Genomic DNA, 24,264 nt, shown 5'->3' on the forward strand with positions numbered 1-24,264 from the left:
ACATAAACTAAACATTACTTGGCCAACAGGGCCAAACCCTCCAATTTAGAGAAATCCCCAAAATAAAATGCAGTTGTGAATTTTCAAAATTTGTTTTGTTCTGGAGGGTGAGACCCTACAACAAATGCTCTCCAACCATGCAGCCATCTGAGTCATTCTGCACTGGTGACCCTCATAAGGATGCTCTTGTTTCCAGAGCCAGTGTGATGCCACACAGAGATCTGTCTGTTAAATTGAATTCTTGCCTCTAGATAGATAGATAGATAGATATAAAGTTTATTTTGAAATGTCTCCTAGTGCTTCTGAGCCTGACTGATGTGAGATGTTATTTTGAACATGCCAAAGCATCTGAACGGCTCCAGTCCTTTCTTTTCAGCGTGCATTCCTTGATAAGTGGCAAAGCTTCCCACTTATCAGTCACTCAAAGTGACTGTGGCTGTCAGCTGTGTACAAAGCGCAATCAGCTTGCAAGAAGAGACACCAGCATTTTTCTTCTCAGTTTGAAGCAAACACGTTTTGACTGCTAGTCATTCAATTTTAAAGCATCTTCAATTAGGGGCGGATGAAGATATAAAGAAAACACATCCTAAACACCTCTGCCAGCCAGCAGTAAAAAATTTATTGTTATCTCCTGCTTCACCTCACTGCAGAGGCAGCAGTAGCAGCCTTTTTTTGGCTGTACAGCAGGAGTGCTCAGGATTACACAGACAAGAGCACGGCCATGGAAAGCTTGTGCTTCTCCAGGCACTTCCAGGTGGCACCTTGTGCCCCTGCTGTGCCCACACCTGCACAGGTAGAGTTCACACAGCACCCCAGGCCACCCACTCTGAGCACAAACACTCACAGAATGACAGGGGCTGCTCTGCAGCCAGCAAAATGCCAAACAAAACCATCAATAAGGCCATAGAAACACAGACAAGGAAGGTAAAAGGAGGGCTGGCAAAGGAGAAGCTGCTGCAGGAAAGGGTGGGCAGCTGCTTAAGAAAGGTTACTCAGCACCAGGCAGCTGAAAGTGAAAGAAAATGGTCAAAGTTGATGATGAGAGATGCAGAAATTGGACAGGGGATCTGAAAACAATACAAAAAAAAAAAAAAAAAAAAAAAAGACAGGGCACTGAAATGCCTGCTGAGGAGAGAGAGACCAAGATGAGGCCCGGGAGCACAGTGCTGCCAGCTGTGAGGACTGGATTTGACCACTGGCCTGGCCTTTTCCTTACAGCCTAAGATGCTGGATTATTTTGGGTGTTTCAGTGCTCCGGTTTTTAACAAAAAAAAGTTTCTGGCCTCTCCTTGTGATTGTGTGAGAGAAGTGGAAAATGGGAACACTGAAAGCTCAGTAACAGAAAGTAAATTAAGAAAAGATGCTAAAATGGCAAGAAAAAAAGGCATGAAGCTCAAAACAGTGTTATAATTTGAGAACATTTGGACCAGTAACACTGGAGAAAACAAGTGCTATTGCCATCAAGTAGCTCAGCATAGGCAAAAAAATGCTGATTTACCTCAATCAAACATGCCCTTGCATTTCCAATACATTCAAGCTCACAGAACCACAGAATACTCTCAGTTTGAAGGGACCCACTCACATGTGGCATGTATGGGGATCAGACCCCCAACCCATGCTCTGACCAACTGAGCTCATGCAAGTTTTAAGCAGATACTCCTGTTTGTACTGGCACAACACCATCAGTACACAAATGTGGATGGTAAAAGGGTACAGAAAAGGCCTGAGATCAAACTACCTGCAGAAACTTGCTAAGGGTTACCTGTGGAGTTAAAACCATGGTGCAAACTGCTCCTCTGCACTGAAAGAAGTGCACATAAGGACCCCAACAACCTTTTATATAACATTACTTTCCTGCTAAGGGAAGGACATGAAGGCCCACAGGTTACTTAAAAGTCCAGTCTAGCACAAATGTTATTAGCTGAAGCTGAGAGGACAGAAAGCAATTAGCTCATTCTCACTGATTTTCCTTTTTTTCCCCCTTCTTTTCCCTCTTTCTCCCCCCAGCCCCAAGGGTTTGTTTGTTTGGGGTTTTTTTGGGGTTGTTGTTCTCTTTGGGTTTGTTTGTTTTTGGTTCTGTGCATGCATGTGTGTGGCTCTGAGTAACTTCTTTCCCAGGGGATTCTCGCTGCCCAAGGGACAGGCGAGTCCCTCTGATAACTGATAGGAGATCAGCTGCAGAGCCCTGTGAGGAGCAATTGTTCTGCCTCTCTGCCGGCAGCTCAGGGCTTTGGGAAGGGGCTGCAGAGTCATGGGAAAGGCTGCAGTGTGACTCCTCCTGGGCTCTCCCCGAGTGCAGCCTGCCCTGCTCGTGAGCTGCAGGAGAACAGCTGCTCCTGACACATGATGGATGTGCACAGAGCGTCCCCACATCCACCAGGGCTCCAGCGTGCTCGGCCTGGCCGTGCACTCGCAGCTCGGCACATCCACGCCGGCAAAAAAAAATAACAAAAGCGAAAACAAACCGCTGCAGTGCACAGAGCCTGCCCTAAAAATATTCTGGAGAGCGAGGAGGAAGATACTTTCTCACAGTTTCCTACCAAAGAAAGGTCCCATAAAGTCCTGCTCATACAAACAAGAGCCTTTTCTCCATGTTCAGTGGGAGCTGGATCGGGCACTACTTCAGCAGTTTTATTGTCTTACCAAGGAAACCTTCCATCCTCACCTCTCTCTAACATGCAAAGAGGACTCTGGTTGTGGAAAAACTAATTCTGCTCTGCCTTGCAAAGTGATTGTAGCGGCACAAAGCCCTGCTCTGCTGCCACTGACTTCTCAGAACAGCAGAATTCCCAGGGAAAACAGGAATCCAGGAGCAACAGGCATTACTGGATCTGTAACCAGGCCCTTGTGCAGCCCCTGCTCATTTCTGTATCTCCAGTGAAGGACTCACCCCCTCCAGCCCTTTAAAACCCCTGGAGAACTCTGGCTGGGAACCAGGAGAAGTGCCCCAAGACCTTGTGGCTGTCCTGAGGAGACACTGACAGGGCAAAGATTAGATGTAAGGATCTCTGCCCGCCTTGTTAAAAACCCAAAGTTCTCCAAGAATTTAGCTCATATAGTGGTCTGATGGAGTTTTTTTGTTTTGAAGAAGCATACAGAAAATAAATGCCTTAGCAATGTTGGAAATACAATTTAAGACTGCAAACTTGTTGGGGCAGGGAAAAAAAATCTTCACATTTCTTTTTGTACAGTCAATTAATTAATCTGTGTCTTCTCCCAACAAGAGAGAGAAACTGGCACCTTCTACAAAAAAACAAAAAAAACCACAAATGGGCCTGGATATCAAGAGCCAGCTCTGGGTAACAGACAATTGCTCACCTGAGGAGTGCAGAGCAAATAACAATTCTAAAGAACAAAAATTACTGCCATAACTGGTGGGTAAATGATGGTACTGAAGCACTCTGGAAGAAGGTCTCTACCACTGTTTTGGAAGACTGGAATCAGCCCAGAACCTCTTGCTGTTTGGAAAGTTCTGACAATAACAACTGTGTCATTTCAAAACTTTGCATGTCAAGCTTAAGAAATATTTTGCTGAACTTCGGTGTAACTCAGAAACCAAATCCCTCTTTCCTCCCCAAAAACACAGCTCTGTTTCGAAAAACAGATCTGGCTGAGAAATAGCCTAGCCATCCTGCAGGAAATTCTAAGTTCAAGACTTTTATTACATTCCAAATTGGAACATCCCAAACCTCAGAAGGCAGTGAGAATGGGAATATTTTGCTTTGAGAACTCAGCACCTCTTCATCCACCCACAGCAGTGATGGGGAAGGGGACAGAGCCAGCTGACAGGATGCAAACCTGGATGCAGACCCCCAGGGGAAAGCCCTCTGTGGAGCTGGCAGGACATGCAGGGCAGGGAGAGAGCCAGGACAGCCCCAAGGCTGCAGCCCCAGGGCTCACAATGCCCATATTCCCCCCTGGACAAGCTGCTGAGGCTCTGCAGAGCTCCAGGCCATCAAGCCCACAGCAAGGCGCCCACCCAGGAGCTGGCAAAGCCACAAACCCCCTGGCAGGGCTGACACTGAAAGGGTTAATTCCACTCTGCTGTGCCTGTGAGACTTTCAGCAGAGGAGCAAGGCCTGCAAAAGCTGCTTTCAGCAAGGAGAGCTGGGAGATGAGAAGAGACGTGGTCCAAGAATGCAGTGATAGACAAAAGGACTGGGAATTGGGAACCTGGGCTGGGGTTTATGGTAATGGGGTAAAAACTGTTCTAAAAAAAAAAAAAAAACAAACTCTAAAAACTTCTAAAAAACTGCACAGAGAGATTGTACACCCCTTGCAGAATCTCCTGTGTGCACCTTCAGCCCTGAATAAAATTATTCCCTCTGTAACCAGCTTTAGTGCTGGAGAGATGAATTCCCACATTTCAGGCATTTGGTACCAGGTGGAACAGGTCAGAGACACTGGTTCCAGCTTTGCATCAGAATTTAGCTGGGATGCCCTCACTCTCAGGGGTCCAAACCTTCTCACAAGAAAAGGGTCCCATTAAAACATCTGCTCTAGCTCTGAAGGAAAAAGGAAACCCTCTCCTGAAACACAGATTGCTTTCTGGCAGGAATTGCCCTCAATTTCAGAAAGCACTTGGTTCTTGGGCTGAGTATGTCACTCAGAAAAGAACACAAATTAGTAACCAATTACTGACAGTATCAAACCAAAAAAGTCAAACAAAACTGTGGCCTAAACGTTAGAAACACTGTAAAGCAGCGTTTTTGCTGCCTGCTGCTTTGAGATCTTAGTTTTACATTATTGGCAACCTGAAGTGTTCCAAGATCTTGAGCTGGGCTCTCCAAAAAAAATTTTGACTAAAAATCAGAACAGATTAGAAAACAGCATTTGGCCTCTGTTTTGTTTGCCTTCTAATTTTGGAACTTGTAGTGCTCATGGTTTCAGATTTTGCCTGGAAATCTGAGAGTTGGAAGTTTACATTTGGGAGAAATGAAAGCTGGCATTTTTGTCATCACATGACTCCAAGAGCTGGGGCTTGAGGGAAAAACATAAAACATTGTCAGGTTTTCCACAAAATTGTGAGATTAGCAGTATCAGTTTTATCACAATTTAGGCTGCAAGGTTGACCTATTTTATCAACAGTGCCCTACTGAATATGAATTGCTTTATGAATTTTAACAACCATATTTCATTTTAAATACAGTTCAATTAAAGTGACATTTGTCAGTGAGCTCCAAAGCAAAGCCTTCCATCAGCATCCTGGGCCAGGCTTTGTCTCTGGGCTGCAGGAGCCCTCCCTGGTGCCCTGTGGCTCAGGGACACCCTGGAAGGAGGGGTGACACCTCTGGGAGCCCAGCCCAGCCCCACGAGCACATCCCAAGCCTCTGCCCCTCTATGCCCAGCTGAGATGGGAGCTGCAGAGCCCCAGATGCCCAGGCTTCAGGGGAAGGGCACCAGGGAGAGATTGGGGCCCCACAGAAGAGGAGTGGGTACCCAGGAGAGCTCCCTTGAGGCCCTGGAGGACAAAACTGAGCTGAACACCCAAGAACTTGCTGAGCTGTACCAGTGTCAGAACCCAGGAAATTCCTCTGGCTGCCTTGGAGGGCTCGAGCCCCTGCCCAGGACCCCTCTGTGCCTTTGATTTAGCCCTTGGAAAAAACAATTACCAACCTTATATGAAGAATTACAAGCCACAAAAGTTTCAGTAGAATGACAGTGAATTTCTCACAGGGTGAAAAACAGATTTTTTGGGGTTTTTAGAATGGGGTTCAGGAGGTAAGATGAAGGAATCTGGGCATGTCCAGCCTTTCTCCTTCTTGGCCTCCATCTTCTGCTGTGATAGTGGAACTTTTGGATTGGTTTAGAGTAGAAGCTCACTGTCTAACATAGGTGATAGGTATTGGGAAGTAACTGTAAACACTGTACATGTAGATTTTAGTATACAAAGATAACACTGCCCTGGGGGCAGGCAGAGTGCCTCTGTCTGACCTGCTGAGTGGACTTGGCAGGACAGGAGAAAGAATTTTATAAGTAAGAAACAATAAACAACCTTAAAACAAGAAGTGAAGAGCTCTGACTCCTTCTTTGACTGCCAGGCTGGGAAAAGAGACTTTCTAACTTAACTCTGAGCAGCTAGAGCCCTCAGATACCAGGTGTCAGCCTGCCCTACAATTTCTGCCTCAAATACAGCCTGAAACCTTTGGGGGTGCTGATGCACAAGGGCTGTGCAAACCCAGATTCCAGCTCCATCTATGGCACAACAGCAGGACCAGGCGTGCAGGGAGAACAGCACCAACACTCAGCAGGCAGGAACCTCACAGGGAAAACCTCACACACAAAGATTGGGCAGAGCAGAAAGTGTGCATGGGGAGATGCATCCCAAAGTGCCATAAAAACAGGGGAGGGTTAGTTAATTATTCAGAGAAACTCAAACCTCCTCACAAATTAGGTCTAGAACATCCTGAAAAGTCAAAAAAAAATTATAAATGTTTGCCAAAACACAAAATCCCATCTAGATCCTATTTTAGCATTTTGAGGTCATTCTCAAATTTAATCCAATCTGCAACTTTTCTCCAGCTTACTTAACTCTCTATACAAACCCCTTGTTTTCTGTTTTAGTGACACCACCTTCTAATGAACTCAGCAGAGATGGGCTTGGAAAAGGCATGCCACTTAGAGACTTGCATGCCAGGCACATTTTTCTGAGCTCAAAGAACTAAAGCATCTTTCTGCAGCATCCCAGAAGTGCTGGTTTAACTGAGCTGCAGTTCCACAGAGCAGCTGCAGTCCTCTGAGGAGGAGAGGGACTCACAGCCTCTCCCTGGTTATGGATTGTGTGATGGGCTAAGGAGAAAGGGAACTGTTTCCAAGTTAGCACACTGAGAGAAAGGACTCATAAATCATGGGGTCGGCCAGGTTATGCTTTTTTCTAACCTTAGGGTATTATGCTTTCAGTACAATATTTCAGTGGCTTTTTTCTGTGTAATAATTTATATGGAATTATGGCGACTCTTACAAGCTTAGAAAAAAATTGGCTCAAGTAAAACGATTCCTTTGTCATAAATAAGTTGAGTTCACAGCTACAGCACAATCATTCAACTGCACCTAAGTCAAACAGTTATCCACTCTTTGTAGGAATATTTCCCTGTCAATAAATCTCATGCTATTTCAAAACTTCAGGCCAGTGTGACAGAAGCCTGTTAGATTAATTAGGGCAAGGTCAGGAAAGCTGAACTCACAGTTACATTCCTGTCAGAGTTTTCTTCCACCTCCTGTAACTCACAGGCTGACTGTAGACTCACTCACTCATTTTATACATGGGCATCTTAAGGGGACTTCATTGCCTTAAATTATATACAAAGGGTGATTTCTTTAAGAACTGTTTCTTCTCTGACAGTCACTAGCTGAGGAGAAATGTTTTGCTTTTTGTTCCCTGTCAATAATGATTTTTTTTATTTTTAAATGTTTTTCCCTTCAGAGTTATGGGCTTCAGCCAGGGTTCATGAGACTTCAGAATCATACATGGAACTGCCCAGACTGCCTGTGCAGTATCACCCAAATTTCACCACACACAGATCAGCTCTGTGGGAATGAGAGAGCAGCACTGCCTCCCTGCCCGCTCCATTCCTGACCTTTCCTGCCTGACCATCCAAAAGGAGGGTGCCACAAATCCGATGGGGTCTGTGTGAAGTGGACCCTGGAGGTGAAATCCTGACCTCAGCAGGGTCAATATTGCATCTGCAATCTCTTGAGACAGACCCCCAAATCATTCCTGAGGATTGCAGCTTCCATCAGATGGGACTTGGCTGACTTTCATTTACTACTGACTTAGGTCAAACTTGGATCAGGGATCAAGAGATGAAAGGCTCTATATCTCATTATCAATAACCAGGGTTTTCTTCACTACCCTAAAAACAACATACTTCATTCTTATCTACAGGGCATTAAAACTTAAAAGGGTTGGGGTCAAATTACATTACTTCAATTTATTTTTATTCACTGCTTATAAAACAACTTCCTCTCTCGCTGCCATAGCTAAATGCTAAAAATACAAATATTTTCCTTGCTATTGTACAGGTTTTACTATTGTTTTTCTTTTAAAGCCCTGTTAAAAATGCAGCAATAAATAAAAATCCCTCCCACACACAAATTAGGAAGCAGAAAAGAGCACAGGCCAAACCAAGCCTTACCAATCTCAAAATCATTTTCAGCAAAGCACATCTTGTATAGAAGTTGCCTTATAACAGAGGGATGGACCTTCCCAGGAGTTCTTCATAAATGCCCAAGTCCAGAAATGGACAGAATGTCCTCTGGAATAATACAGCCAAGTTTTCTTCCAGTATGAAGCCATAAAACTCCTCTGATGTGGCTGGAATTAGGTTTTCTTAAATGGCTTACAATTGTGATTGATAATTTTAGGCAACTCCCTCTGAAATGCTGATGAAAAGCTTTGGAAGGAGAATCCTGCTGCTACTGAACAAATAGAACAGAGTCTACAGCAACTCACAATGCTCTGTACAAAACTGCATGATTGAACAAGCAGAGATTCCATCCTGGTCCCAGGTATCTGTAAAAGTCAAACCTCTCCTTTGTTATCCCATGTATTAGGTTTATTAACCACTCCTGTTATTCCACAGCAAACTGATTTGCACTGTTCCCAAAACAGGGGCATGCACATGGAAGAAAAGTAATGAAATACAGTCATTGGCATGAAAAGAAACTTCTGAATACAGTATGGCAGAAAGAGGCTAAATAAAGTTTACTGGGTATGCTAGTTTACCAACTTCTACTCCTGGGAACAAACCTGCAGGTACCTGGAACTTACACAGCTGCTCTCCTGAATCTAACCAACCCTTTGGTCAGCTTCTCACTCACACAATATTTCCCCACAAATAAAAAATTCCAGTCTCCCAACACCTCAGGCAGAGGGAAGAAGGTGCACTTGATTATCAACCACTGAAGATTATCAATCACCTCAGCACAGCCTCAAAAACAGAGTTGTAGGACACTGGTTCCAAACAAACTCTTTCTGGCAATGCTTTTGTCACTCCTGAGGAAAGAGGATTTGGTCCTGCAAATGTCTGCTTGCATGACCAGCTTCTCTAACAGCTTCTTCCTGACCCTACAAAAACCATGCTAATCATATAAGGCCTTCCAAAAACTGACCTTGTTTTTGCTAATGACAAGTAAAATCCTCTTGTGTTTCCATAAACAAGATGCCAGCCAACTGCAGAGATTCTTAAAGAAACTGTGGCAACAATGGCTGAGGGATGGAGTGGGGAAGGGAAAGGAAGAATAACAGGGGTGTGGGAGGAGATGTGTCTCTGACCTGGATCTGCTGCTGAAGAAGGTTAATTTTGTGCTGCTGCTGCAGAAGCTGCTGCTGTTGTCTTGCAATCTGTGAAGAAATGGCACAGAAGAAACATGAGATATGGATCACCATTCCCAGAGTCCATCCACAGGAAGCTCTGACCCTGCTTAGTTCTTTAAATCCCTCCTCTGAGCCGAGGAACCCCCGAGGGCAGAGGCTGCTGCTGAAGCAAGGGGGATGTGTTCAATTCATTGCTAACACCAGTGAGAAAGGGACTCTTATGGAAAATGCTGGGCTGCACATAAGACAAGGACCTATGCAAAAATCTTACTGAAATAATGGCACTGCCAAAATTTCCCAGCAGAGAGAACAACCCCAGCAGAGAAACCAAAAAATGGTGGAAAAGGGTAGAAAAAGCAAAAAGGTAGTATGGCCAGAAATATTCTTCTGTTTGGCACCACCTGCTCAAAAAGTTTTTAAAAAATGGCAATCTGACATCATGGAGGAAGGTTCTTAGTGTACTTTTATTAATGTAGAAACAGGCACAAAGAGACTGGAACTGAGCTTGGAAAAATCCCTGGCTCTCCAGTGTGTGTATCAGCTGCAAGGAGCTGAGGGGGCAGGCAAGGCCACAAGGCTCACCATGAGCCTGCTTTGTGAAGTCCTTCTGAGCCTCCTCTCAAAGCCAAGTGCAGTTTTCCAGAAGCACTTCCACCCCCCCTCTCCCTAAATGACTGCAAGTGCTGCCGTGGACACATTTTACACCCATGAAGGGAAAAAGCAGACATTAACAGAATGGAGTTACGAGTTCTAAAGGCTGGAGGGAGATAAACCATTCTTGAACTTAAAAAGCAAGAATGGAGCCTTTCTTTAAGAAAGAAAAATGATTTTTATCACTACATTTTTTTTCAGAGTTTGGATATTTTCATTTCTGCATAATACAGAAGTATACACAATTTCTTCAATTAAAAGAAATCTTAGTTATTCTAATTTCTTATTGCCTTTTTCTACTGTCTTCATTTTCTTTTTCACTTTCAAATCCCTGTGGCAGGGGTGACTTTAGGAGGCAGGGTAAAGGGAATAGTTTCATACAGGATGTCTCCTGGTGAAAGAATCTTGCCAATTCGACCTTCACTCCTTCCTCTACCTTTGCTGTCCTAACAACAGCAGGATGCAAATTCTGCAGCTCAAGGTAAGTCACTTCTGTTCTCCCCATGTGGGAGTTCAGGCCAAAATAAGATAAGGTTTTTAAATAATTAAATTAATAATTTTAAATAATTAAAACCAGGGAAAACCAAGGCTTAAATGTCTGAAGGTAGCAGCAGTGCCTTAGAAATCTTAAGACTTGCTTAAGTACAATACCAACACTGAATATGACAACTATGACAGATTTCAAAGAATTTTGTGAGTTTAAAACTCACAGAGCTGCAGTTCTGTGATAAAATTTTAAACTAGATATCTAAATATTCTCTGCTTGCATTCAAGTATGAAAGCAGACATTAATTTCTGTTAAAATCTGCCCAGTGAAATCTGTGAGAGAAGCTAAATTTTTGCCTAAAATGTTGTGTGTCCATGTGTGCCCATTGGAAGTGATCACATGTGTAAACCATGTTTGGATTTTCAGTGAAGGGCATATTTGCAAAAACTGAAAATCAAGCCTCTCAAGTGTAGAAGAAAAAGAGCCACACTTGTTCACTGACTTTACATTATTCTCTGCTTTTTCCACAGTTGGCAAAACCCAACCTCTCCATTTCTCACATTACAATCCAAGTGCTGCATTTTGTTCTTTTTATACCTGTTCAGTATTTCTTAATTAAAGCAGCTTTGGGGGATTATTCAGGAGGGCTGGATGTGCCTGTTTATTTACAGACAGTTTAAAAACCCTAACAGTATTGAAGGTAACAGAGAATTGCAGAATATTCTGAGCTGCAAGGGACTCACAGGGAGCATACAGCCCAACTCCTGAATGAGGAGACTGAACCCACAGCCTTGGCATTGCTGGCTGCAGGCTCTGAACAACTCCAAGATGGATATATTGCACATCAAATTTGCAAGCATTAACATCCTTCTATAACCTGTTATATCATGTACATCCACGATCAGGATTAAACTGTGCAGCATTCTCCTGATACGTTTTTGTTCAAACCTTTCCACCTTGGAGAACAAACGGAAAAGATTCTGGGTGCACTTTTAGGGTATGAGGGCTAAAGCCAAGGTGCTGGGCAGCCCTTGCAGAGGTGGCTGGAGCTGCAGGCAGTGCAATACCCACTCACCTGCTCCTGCTGCTGCTTGGCCAGCTCCATTTGCTGCCGCTGCTTCTCGATCTGAGACGCCGCCAGCTTCTTCTGCTCGTCGTGGGCTGCCAGCAGCTGCTCCCTCAGGCTGGTCAGCTGGTTGATCATGCCCATGAGCTGCCTCTCCTTCTCAGCCAGGCTCTCTGGAGTCCCTGGGCATCACATGGCGGGGGAGAAAGAGAAGAGAGAACATTTAGAGCGATGCAGCTCTTTATTTTCTCTTTATTTTGCAGCTTTACTGCAAGCAGAGTTTCAGGAGAAGCAAAGAGCAGCAGCAGATTGCAGTATGGTGCGCACAAAGACCTGCTCCTCTACATGGAAGATAAATCTGTACACAGGCTTTCATCTGGAGTCCCCCTTCAATGCTCCTTTGCCCTTTCATCTGTTCTGCACTGCTTTTCTGTCAGATTAACAGAGGGAAATAATACTGCCTATTTTGAGGAAGTTTCAAGTTTTAAACACTGGGGAGCAAAAATCAACCCTTTAAGGTTTGTAAGAAAACATTTATGGCAGAAACTTAGGGAAAAGATGCAGTTTCTGTAGTATCAAAGCATTGATGTAGAGTAAGCATTAAAATCCCTCTATAACCTGTTAGATCATCCACATCCCTGATTAGGATTAAATTATACAGTATTTAAACTGTCAATAACTCCCATTGCTGTTGCTGCCACCGAGGTGCAATTTTAAAGGACAAATTCTTTTATAAACATATCCAAAATGGGAGTTAAACACAACTCATCATCACTCTCATTTGTACTGTTGTTAGATGTTTTTTATAGTGGAGTTCAGCAGACACACACAGAGGAACTCACTACCTCACTTTCAGAACCATGCTGAAGAAATTATTTTTCTACCCAGAAGGACAGTGGTTATAAGGGAGCATTCTTCTGCCAATGTCACCAGTGCTCTCCAAGTGAAAAAAAAAAAAAAAAAAAAAAAAAAAAAAAAAAAAAAAAAAAAAAAGAAGGAAAAAGAAAAAAGAAAAAAAATTGGCGACTACAGCAAGCACGTTCCTAGCCAACTATCAGTCAGACATGGAAAGAGCTGCTGGTAATAGCTCATTTAGCCTACCCCCCTGCCAGTGCAGGAATGTTCCCCACAATATTTCATACAGCCTGCTAGACTGGATTGAAACGTCTGTGATGGTGAATCCTCTGCTCTTGCTCTGAAAGCCCTTGAGGTGGCACTGGGAGGGCTCTTTGCTTGATACTGAGCTTAATTTCCTTTTTTTTTTTTTGTTACTTTTACCTAATTTCAATGATGTGATCCCGAGCACCATCCCATTTGCAACGTTAGCCAAGCGCAGGCACTTAAATCCATTTGTAGACAGCCATATGCAAGTGGAAAAACACACAGAATCACCAGAAACAACGTGACAGAAGAAATGCAACTGAATTGTTTTTCATTAGGGTTCTAGAAATTTCTGTGAAAATATTCTCACCACACAACAAAGAACTACAGCAGAATATTCTCAGATAAAGCCTCCAGAAAAACTGTGGTACAAGCTGGAAACTTGAGAAACACACTGCAACAGAAAGCATAGGCCTTTAAACCTGTTCTGCTAAAAGCTGTGAGAAGGAATGGAAGCCAGTGCTAAAACACTCCCAGGGCTGAAGAAAACACTTCTAACTATGAGCTTTCCTTCCAGCACTGGAGACAGAGAGCTGCTACAAGTCATGCATTTGCCACCTGGCCATGGAATTAATCAGAGGTTTCTATTGCCACTCTTGCATCCTTTATTTGTTGTTCCCCAGGAGAAAGGTGCGGTGTTTCCAAGAGGTGCAGAATTGTTCTAGGAGGCAGCCCCTGCCTGGCCTGTCCATGTGGATTTACCAAAAAGCTCCTCTAATGGAGACTGCCATGCACTGATACTGCCACTGAAACACCTGAAAACAAAATATTCTGTGTTTATTTATTCAGCAGATATTTCATTCCTAACTTTCACTGAGGGGTGGATGCAGGCATGAGAGAGGGGGAGAAGGTCCTACAGAAAGAAGGAGCACACAGGATTGCCTCAGCCCCCGAGTGAGGGCAAGCAGAAAGAAATCACTGTCAAACACACCAACACTCAGCACTGCTGCTTCATCCCTGGATTTTCAGCTCCTACAGCAGCTTTCAGCTGGGAATCAAAAACCCCTTTGTAAAGTTAAATTAATCCCCATCTTTAAGTTAATCTGAAAGGTGGAAAATGTTTCCACATGTGTGAAGTGACAGGCAGAGAGCTCACAGTTCCCAGGAGAGGCAGGAAAGCTCTGCAGCCCTGTGTGCCCAGGCTGGGCTGGGCTCCCTGGGAAGGAAACCCATGTGCCACTGACCTGAGCAGGGCACAGGCAGGGACAGGGACATCCCACCAGCCTGCCTGGCTGGCACAGAGCAGCAAAGCCCTTCAGCAGCTCCATCTGAGTGCCAAGAGCAAAGTGCAGCCTGCAGCTCTTGGTGCTGAGCACAGCAAGGACAGGGATGTGCTGGAAGAGGTGCAGGGGAGGCCACAGGCATCACCAGGGCTGGAGCACTATTCTCTATTCTCAGAGAATATTTATTCTATTCTGTATCTGTTCTATTCTCTATTCTATTCTCTATTCTATTCTCTATTCTAGATCTATTCTATTCTCTATTCTAGATCTATTCTATTCTCTATTCTAGATCTATTCTATTCTCTCTTCTCAGAAAGGCTGAGAGAGTTTGGGCTGCTCAGCCTGGAGAAAAGAAAGCTCCAGAGACACCTTCCAGTACCTAAAAGGGGCTTTTAAAGATGGGGACAAACCTGTTAGCAGGGCCTGCTGTGACAGGACAGGAGGCAATGGTTTAAGCTAAAAGAAAGTCAATTTAGGTTAGAAATAAGGAAGGAGTGAAGGTGGTACAACACTGAAACAAGTTGCCCAGAGAGTGGTGGATGCCCCATCCTTGGAAATGTTCAATTTTCAGGGTTTTGAACAATGAAAGTGTCCCTGGGCACTGCAGAGAGACCTGCTGACCCTCCAACTCAAACCATGACTGTGAGCTCAGAGCAGGCAGTGACTGCCAGTGCAGACACCAACACCACACTGCAGCCAGGCACACATTCACTCAGTCTCTTCACTATTATTATTATTCCATTCTTAAAGACAATCCTAAATGCCCACAAGGGGTGTTTTATATCCTACTTACCAAGTACAATGCATAATTCCTGGGGTTTATACAGCTGGAGTGAAAGTAGTCTGACAAAAGGCAGACTTCTTGCATTATATTTCTCGAGCTATTTCAGTTTGCTAATACACCAAAAGGGAAAATTTATCAGCATCAGCTTTATAAAAAAAAAAAAAAACTTCTCTTGGAGAATACTTCCAGGAAAACATGGCTTAGTAGGTACTTTTTTTTCCCAGGACTAAGCCATCCTTCCAGTAACTGGAACAGTACTTAATGATAATTTCAATTCTTTGAGGTAATAATTCCTTGCAAAGTAAGTACTTGGATAGCCATACTCCCAAGTGAACTGCACAAAACCAGAGGCAAAAAAAAAAAAAAATAAAAGATCAGCTATGTGGCTCTAATGAGAGATGGTGAGTTCTGTGCAATTTCCCCTTGTCTTACTCACACATCTATGGAAGCTCCACTGATGATGAATCACAGTTTTGACATATCTTGCAGGTAAATGCTGGCTTGTAAATGTGTGAAAATGAAAAAAAAAAAAGGGAAGTACTTGAATCAGACAGTCTTGATAATAATGTTAAATGTCTGCATTTAGTTTAGGTTTGGTATGTTTTATGTTAGCCTTATTACCTAGCACACCTTTCCTATATTTACTTTTCTTAAAATGGTCAACAAAAGTGCCATTTCACATTGCCATGGCCAGTCATGTATTACTCTGCATAACATACAAAGGCCAAAGCATGGAGAGATTATTTATTTACTTATTGGTGAGCTGAGGCCAACAGTGGGGTCACCACATGAGTACAATCACTTCCAGGAATTTTTCCTGGTGTATCAAAAACCAGTACAGAGTTAAGAGCCCCAGCTGGTTCTCTACCCTTTTCTAGGTGCTGTAGGCAAACAAGGATGGTGGACTTTTGTCCTACCCTCACTATCTTCTGTGTTAACCTGCACGAGATCCAAACCTGCATCATGGTGTGAAGTGTCTTGGCAGCCAAGGGATTTCCATTTAAAGAATCCTGCAGCTCACAGGGCAAAACATGTCAGTATTTCAAGCAACTAACCCAACAACATATGAAGACAGCTGCTCAAATGATGCTACTCAGGAATTATTGAATTACCCACACGGCTGCTGACCCTGCTGGAACTTGGGAGGGGGTGCAGACCCCTGTCCCCAGCAGCCACCTGCAGCTGCTTCCTTCCTGAACTCCCTGGGGGATGCTCCAAGATGGAGCTGGGAATGGCTCTGTGGTTCTGGAGCTGGGCATGGCCCTGCAGCTGGCCTTGACACCTTGCAGTGCTCTCACCCCAGCCAGGCAGCAGGGCTGCCAGAAAACCCCAAGTGTCCATCACTTGACAGCAAGCTGGACCGCTCCACAGAAATTCTGAGTGAGAGCCTCAAACCATGCCCCAAGAATTGCTCTGAATTACCCTGAGAGCCAGGACAAACAGAAATTGCACATTTCATGTCTAACAAAGCCTTTAACCACCTGCCCCTCTGGAGGTTGCTGTAGGTGCTCTCTGTGCTCCTAATGCAATGGCAGAACATAGGTTTTCCACAACTGAGGGAAACAGGTCAGGCAAAGGACATCAAAGCACACACTGCAGGTTGGTAACTGCATAAAGAACCAAGAAAAGATGCTCTCCAGATGTGCCAGCTTGTCCTCTATCACCATGAACAGAAACTCAGGAAAAAACCCCACGTTTGTGGATGCAGCACCCACAGCAGATGGCAATAAAAGAAGACTCAAATTAGTGGCATTCTAGGCAAACCTAAACTTCATCTCAGATCAACACTACCCATAATAGTGTTTAAGTAGTAGAAGAAATTTACTCAAATGTGAAATAAACTATTACACATTCTTAGTTCTGATTCACAGTCTCAGACTGGCAGTGACAGTAACATTTTAATAAACATTAGAATGAAGACACCAATATGACCAAATGACACACATAAAGTGAGAAAAGGAACAGGAGAAACCTTGGCATACCCACCCAAAACAGAACCAGAGCAAAAAAAAGGCAGAGGAACTGCTTCTGTGATCAAAACAGTAAATACTTTGTTATAATTTATTAGACAGAACGAGAATGTAAATGAGAAGTTGGGAAAGCCAATATTTTCTGTAACAGGCATTTTCAGCTTTTGCTGCAAATGCTGAGGCAGTGGGAGTGTTTGCTGCCAGCCAGCCCAGGGATGTGCATGCCCCAGGGGCAGGGCTGTCCCCAAACCCTCTGTCCCCTCCCCAGGAACTGCTGGGGATGCTCTGTGCACACTCAACCCACCCAGGCACTGAAATCCACCTGCCAAGCCAGTTTATACTGTCACAGGGACTGCCTAAACAGCTTTTGAACTGTCAGGATCCGTCTTTCAAAGGGAAATCAAAGAAAACAATGTGCAAGTACAAAGGCTGGAAGACATAATAATATTGTATTATGTTCGTATCATTAGCTGTGGTTACAAAAGGGAAAAAAAAAGCCTCCTGTATCTACAAAGTTTTCTATGGGGGAAAAACTCATTTAATGGAAATAAGAATATTTTGAAGTGCTCTGTATTCAAATAATGCTAAGATGTATAATAATAATTAGAGCATGCAGTATAAAGCATTTTTTAATTTCAAAGCACCACCTAATTGATCTTCTTAAAGACTGTTTGCAGGTATTGAGGTGATGGCATGCATTATGTTTTTCAAGAGCAAACTAAAGCACAGAGTTTTTAGCAACTCTCTGAAAGTCATTCTGCACTTTATGTGGTGTAGGAGGTTTTATTGCTGGCCCTGATGAAGTCACCAGCAGAACTATTGCAGCAAAGCCAAGAATTTCCCCACTGACTTTTAACAGTAATACACGTTAAATAGATAATTAAGTCTGTGTTTGACCCAGTTGGAGACGAGGTAGGGTTTCAGCCAAGGGGACCCTTATGAATGAAGCAATTATTGATGTCATCCAGCTCATGGAGCAGCAGCCCTGCCACAGCACAGCCTCTGTGATTTTGATGTAACAGCCCTGAGACAAGGGCTGAGCTGCAGCCCATGCATGAGCTAAAGGCTGAGTCACCTCCAAGCATTTCCTGCAATGCTCTGCTTTTTCAGCAGGCTTTTTTAGCCACCAAAGGTTACAGTCTTGATATAAAAACGAAGGTTTTTCAAACTGAACAATCTATTAACCAAGCTGTCCTCAGAAAGAGTAAAATCCTACTAGTCCTAACTGTACCAAAGCCAAAGAATAAATAAAATTATCAGCAGTTCATTAAATAACTATCTTTTCTAGAGGGTTTTCTTACAGCATCTTTCCTCCACAGTATCATTCTCATCCCAGTCTCAACTATTTTTTCCTCAATCCTTGTGCTACTTTTAACCTTGACATTTTAGAAATCTAAACCCAACAAGACTTTGCTTAGTAAGGAAATAAGAAAAGTAAAACAGGCCACCTAGTCCTCTACTTTAAAGCAAACTAATCTGTGTCATGCTCTCCCTCAATAAAAATCTAAAATTCTATTTATGACATAAATGTAAAGAGGAGTATTCCCATTCGTGCTGCTGAAGTCACACACGAGGCAATGAGGAGCTGATGTTTCCTCCAGGAAAAGCAGGCTGAGGAACACATCTAAGTGGCTGAGGTAAATTCACAATTTAACATCTTCTTCCCCCTTTTCCTGAACAGCAATGTGAAACATTTATGGCCAAGCAGTGGGACTGCACTTTAAATTCTGTACCTGCTGGGATGTGTGGGTCTGTGCTTGGGAACTTGTGCTGATGCTTCCCTGATCAATATTGCAGAGTGCTCACTATGGACCAGAACAGAGCTTCTCAGGCCACTAAATCCTGCAGCTGTCAGGACTAAAACATCTGAAAACTGGCATTTTTCATTAAGTATTTAAGCCAACTTTGCTACACAATGACTGCCATCTTATAACTACCCACCTTGCTAAATTCAATTATTTCATCCTATTGCTGGGGCGAGTCAGCATAATGAAAGAAAACTTTCTGACTGCTTTTTACTTGACAAGCCACAGGCTCCAGAAAGAGAAACAAGGAAAGAAAAAGTGCACAATTCAAACTGATTGGCCTGTACCTACAGATTTATGTAATGAATCTTCTCTGTCTGACAAGTAAAAATCCATTGTGGGACAGCAAGATATAAGGAAGGTTTTTATTTCAGCAGACAGACTTTCTTAATCTTTTATGATTTTAGAGCAAGGTGAAGAATGAGTAAAACCAAATGATGAGCAATTACCCTCTTTTGCCATTACCAGCCTCGAGAACTCATATTCTGTGGGGAAAAAGAAGCTCAGCTGCCTGCTCTGTACCAAACCTGCACTTTGGTGTCTCACAAGGCTGGAAAGAGGCTGTCACTGAGCACTCCTCATTTGCTGTCAGAAGTGAGTTTTGGTACAGCAGACCACAAACAAGGCTTGGTATTCAACCAGGTTAGCAACTCATTGTCAAGGTTACAAAAGGAACAGACAACTCTGTTTGTGCTGAGACCGTTTCTCAGAGGTTACTCATTGTTTCACTGTCTAGACAACAAGTTAGAACCAGGCTAGGAAAACAGCAATTGCTGCTGGAATTTTATGCAGCAGCAGGAAAAAGAGTAAAAAGTGTGTGTGTGTGTGTGTGTGTGTGTATTTGCTTTGTTGTGACAAACTGGCAGTTGTAGCTCAGTGGCTTTCAGCTCTATCAGGTAATTTTAGAACCATGAAGCACAGCTTTAGGACCCTTTTGTCAACCAACTCTCTGAACAATTTTTAAATACAGTGGTTTGGCCCCCATATGTTCCAACAAAGCCACTGGCATTTACTACCTCAATTAGTTCAATTTTATTCCATCATCTCTATCAATAATCACATCTTAAAAATAAAACTAGAACCTGACTTTTTGAGACCAAATTAAATACCTTTTTGTACAAAAATCCGGAACAACCTGAATTAGCTGCTTTGCCATAAAATAACATTTTTAGATGCTTTAAAAAAGATTCCTCCAACCCTGCCTTCCCCATGCACGACCCTCAGCTAACCTCCCATTCCAGGTCAAACAGGAGCAGCTCCATGCAGCCACTGCCTCTCCCCCAGGCTTTCTCCTGGCCGGAAGAAGTTCTGTGTTGGCTCAGCCAGCCCTGGATGCCTCTCTGCAGCCTGAGGGCACCACACTGCCCTGTGACCAACCTGCCCAATTTCCTCCTGAAACTCAGGATTCCCTGGGTGCAGCTGGGCAGGACCCCATGCACCCCAGCACTTCTGGAATGTTAACAAAGCGCTAAAGCTCCACTGGCAATTTGCTGCTATCGAACCCCTCAAAAAAGTAAACACAAAGAAGACACCAAGTAGGCTGCAACAAATGCTGAACTTATCACAATTAAAAGCTGACAATCCAACATACCTCCTTCACTTATGACTCTCACCCTCCTTCTCTTGCCACTCCGCTTACAATACTACTCACAGAAAAAATAATGCAGAACACCCAGAGCTGACACAAGTTTGCAAACCTTCTTGAACCATTAATTTGCAAATGCAAAATTGACACATCTCCTGGGGATCTGTGCTGTATTAGTCAAAGGTTTAAACCCAGAGTATTCCCCATGAATAATGTTTCTCCCTTTCCCCCTCCTTCTTCCTGTCCACATGTAAATGCAGAATTTCTTGTCTTTAGTTTACAGATTATGTGATCCAAAGTGTCACTCACTGGATTACTGCACATAACCTGAGCACTACCCAGAGCTTACTTGTCTTCAACTTGTGCAGCATTACTTAACTGGAATTATCCCTCACAATCCATACAGGAATCTGCACAGCTCACTTATCTCAAGATTCTGTGTGTCACCTACCAGATTATCCCTTTTAATCCATACATTGAATCTACATAACATATGTCTTTAATTCAGGGGCTCTGATGAGCTATAGTATCGCTGAATGGATTATTTCTCTTTAGCCATTATTGGCAGCCCTAAAACCCCTCACTGCCTACTCTCTGGTGCCCCATCCCCTGAGCACAGGGGCACAAGCAGAGTCTGCAGCAAGCACAGCTCCATCTCACATCAAACCACCTGCACTGGCACTGCCCGGGACCTGGAACCCAGCTCCTCACACAGAACAAACCTCTGTGCTATGGTGAGCTGCAGAGCAGGGCTGGGAGGCTGATCTCACCTTCAGTCACCTCCATAAATCTGTGCTTACTCCAGAGCAGCCTCCAGAGTCACCCAGATTTCCATGGACACAATGAAGAGATGACTTCAACCCAATCCCTTTCACAGGGAGCGCAGAGAACTTCACCTGAGCTGTTTACAAACTCACCCACACAATACAAAAGGTCTTTCAAATAACAACAAAAATACATCAGATTCAGACCTGCCCAGTCCTTCTTGAGAGATTTGGGCACAATCACTGTTAACAATGCCTTCAAGAGAAAACCAGCTCAGAAAGACTGGAAACAGAAGTCTGTTCGACCTTTTGTTCCACACACCTATTCAAAATTAGCTAAGTGGGGAACATAAAAAATATGCCTTGCTGTGTCTTGCCAAGTTTCAGTAGAGAGATGGACAAGATTAGCAGCAAGGCTTTGTGCACACCAAGGAAGTTTTAAGAGGAGTTTTCATCATGGTTAAAGCTGCCTCACTCACCCCAGTGTGAGCAAGGCTGGACAACCCTTGATGCACCTGAGGCCCAGCGCCAGTGAAAGAGAAGCTTCGCTTTATCATTTAATTAAAAAGTTAATTTTATATAAAGGAATGATCACTGATAATTAAGGAATACATCTATTTTTGATAGCTTTTCCTACTAACATTGGAGGACAGCACCTCCTTTTCCACTGCAGTGCACAGCTAACAAGGCAGTTACACTGACAGCAGAAAAGGGGATGATTTTCCTTCCTGTACACCACCACTTTGAGACCTGAAGGTCTCTCTGCTCCACTGAATCCAATAAAATGCATTATCCAAGGATAATCCAGAGGCCTTTTGAGCCCTGGTTTTGACTGGGATGGATATAAGTAAGTTTGAACAGGCTTTAAGAAAGTCAATATACAGTTTTACAGCTTCACTATAAATACTTCAATTAAACAGCAGTTTTGTAGGTTTTGCTATACAGCAACTTGTTTTGAGCAGAGTAAAAATTCCATAGATATCAAAACAGAATTTCTTAAGAAACTTCTAGTGCTAAAATTGTAATTTAGCCCCAAACTCTCTGAACAAGCACAGGTATTTGAGTTACAGTTTCTACAGACGTAAAAAGTTCTAGGCTTTGCCCCTTTTTAAGAGCATTCCCTGGCAGTACCTTTGGGTCCAACTGTGGAATAAAACAACCCATTTCCCTTTCAATTAGTAACTGGATGGATATAGACCCTCCTAAGTGTGATCTTCAATCTGCAGCTGCCTCTGCAGACACTCAGAGATGGCTCTTCTGCTTTATGGGTGTGCAGACGAAGAAAGGGGGGTTTAAATCGCAGCCAAAGGTGACAAAGCGACCAAGAGAAACAACTGAGCACAGAACATGAGAGCCTGGCCCTTTCCAACCTCTCACCAATTTCCCTGTCTTTAATAAAATACCCCTGCTCTCTAGCTTAAAGGAAATCACGCTAATAGAAAATAAAGTCTCACGCTAATAGAAAATAAAGTCTTCCTCTTCATCTCCCTTTCTTTAATCTCTCCCAGATAATAAAACTCAATGGTAATAACACAGACTTGGGCATTAACAGTATGTAGCCTGGTGCTGAGCCTTTTTGCACATGATGTACTAAAACTCCCCCAGACCTAATGAAAAGCACAATGAAATTTTGAACAGTTAAATGGAAAAAACTGTTCAGTGTGTAAGACAGTTGGGCAGCACAGCTCCTAGTGCTGTCCACATTCCAGGGTGTATTAAACATAAGACATGGCTAAAATGGGGGTTTCCAAATATCACTAATAGAGAAATGAGGGGCGGAAAAAACGCAGCTGCTGGGCCAAGTACAGAGAAAGAAGTTAATTAAAAAATCACAACTGGAAAACTTTGTAACTATAGAATGACAAAACCATTTTGCAGCAAATATACGTGTGTTTGTACACGTGTGTGTGGGTACAGAGCAGCTCAACTTGCACACCTTTCCTGCTGCCTCACTAAATATAGCTGCAGTACAGCTGAGCCATTGTTTGTTGGCTGCTCAGGGCTGATGGTGCCATGAAAACCACATTCCTGGGCACTAAATAATCAGCCTGCCTGACCCCCCAAGAATCTGTAAGTCAAATTCATTTACCCCCAGAGGGCAATGCTCTATTGTATCCTCCCTCCTTTCCAGCCACCTAGGAACAATGGACAATAATTGCAACTGTCACGGCAGTCAGTAGGAAAAATAAACCAGTGCCTGTTTTCACAGCTTACTGCCAAACTTGATCCAAACACCTAATAACCATGCCCCCAACCACAGAACCACAGTCACACTAAAAAGCCTCAGATGTGAGCCTTTTGAACAGAGCTACAGAACAATAACTCGACTTGTGTTCAAAATATAAAGCTAAAAACCAAAAATTAAAGCAAAGAAAAGTCTTCTTTGAGGCTGTGCTGTTGCTCCCCATCCTTTCCCCCAGGCACGACTGAAAGGACTGTTGAATTTCTCTGGTGGTAGCATATAGCTGGCTGCTGCTGCTTTCAAGTTTAGCTTGTGAAAGGGAAAAAGAGGAAGGGAGAAAAAAGATTGCCCTCCAAAAGAAAAAGATCACAGGCAGTGGGAACAGACCACCTTCTCAGTGCACAGCACTCTTCAGAGCAGCTCCACAGAGTGCAGAGGCACTGGAGAATCACTGGGAGTCCTTCTAAAGGTTCCAGTGTGTCAAGAATTAAAGAGGCTCCACACACTGTGCAAGACCTGCCCAAAAGTGGGTATCAAAGATGTCTCCCCATACTCTGTCCCTGAAACATCCTAAAGATGCATCAGTTCATGGCAAAGGGTGATTTCATCTTGAAACAAAGTGCTTTTAAAACCCAGACCTCCCAGGTAAGCCCAGGGCTGCCCTTCCTCTTTAAGACCTGTTGCTTTACACACATGGACCAGGAATGAAGAAATCAGGGTTTGGCCCTCTGGAGCCATAATAATCACCATCATCATCATCATAACAACATCTCAGCCTGTTGGGGGCTGGAGCACTGCATTCTGTTATAAAGTTATTCCACAGATGTAGTGAATATGTATCTTTGAAGTACAGCCTGCTGGGGAGAAGTCTGGGGAAACCAGGGGAATATTTTCCTGTTTGGGTAAAGCAGTGGAACAGCACAGGCTAATGCTGGTGGCTTATCAGTGACAGGCTGGAAGGCCCATAGAATTAAAATAACACTTTCTCTGCATCTGCACCAACCCAAGAACCTGTGAGAGCATCTTGTATGGTGTGCTTTACTGAATATTGCAGACCTCTTGTGCACAGGGCCCTTAAACCTGCCAGCACAAGGTCTGGGAGCCTGCCTGAGTGAGCATCTCTAGAGCAGGGACAACATTAGCAAGTAAACATTCCAAAGTAATGGACAGAAACTAAACCCTGTTTATAAACACAGGAGGAGAAGGGCTTAATTTTAATTTCATTCTACTTTCACATTTCCAAAACAACGCTGGCTTGGGTTTTGCTACT

At 43.6% G+C, this 24,264-nt stretch overlaps 1 protein-coding gene across 25 annotated transcripts in view; it reads right to left on the reverse strand.

The window, feature by feature from the left end:
* Window positions 1-24,264, reverse strand: part of SOX5 (SRY-box transcription factor 5) — a 608,636-nt gene that overhangs the window by 128,405 nt on the left and 455,967 nt on the right. For all 25 annotated transcript variants that reach the window (XR_011677034.1, XR_011677035.1, XM_071417998.1 and 22 more), the window contains 2 exons: window positions 11,530-11,702; window positions 9,275-9,343 (listed from right to left, as the gene is read on the reverse strand). Coding sequence is in view for 23 of the 25 variants with exons in the window: in XM_071417998.1 (XP_071274099.1) it covers window positions 9,275-9,343; window positions 11,530-11,702 (242 nt within the window). In the remaining 2 variants the exon portion in view is untranslated. The remainder of the gene's footprint in view (window positions 1-9,274; window positions 9,344-11,529; window positions 11,703-24,264) is intronic.

This window comes from Agelaius tricolor, unplaced genomic scaffold, assembly GCF_023055355.1.
Source record: "Agelaius tricolor isolate 1412-34295 unplaced genomic scaffold, bAgeTri1.0.p SCAF_72, whole genome shotgun sequence".
NCBI lineage: Eukaryota > Metazoa > Chordata > Aves > Passeriformes > Icteridae > Agelaius > Agelaius tricolor.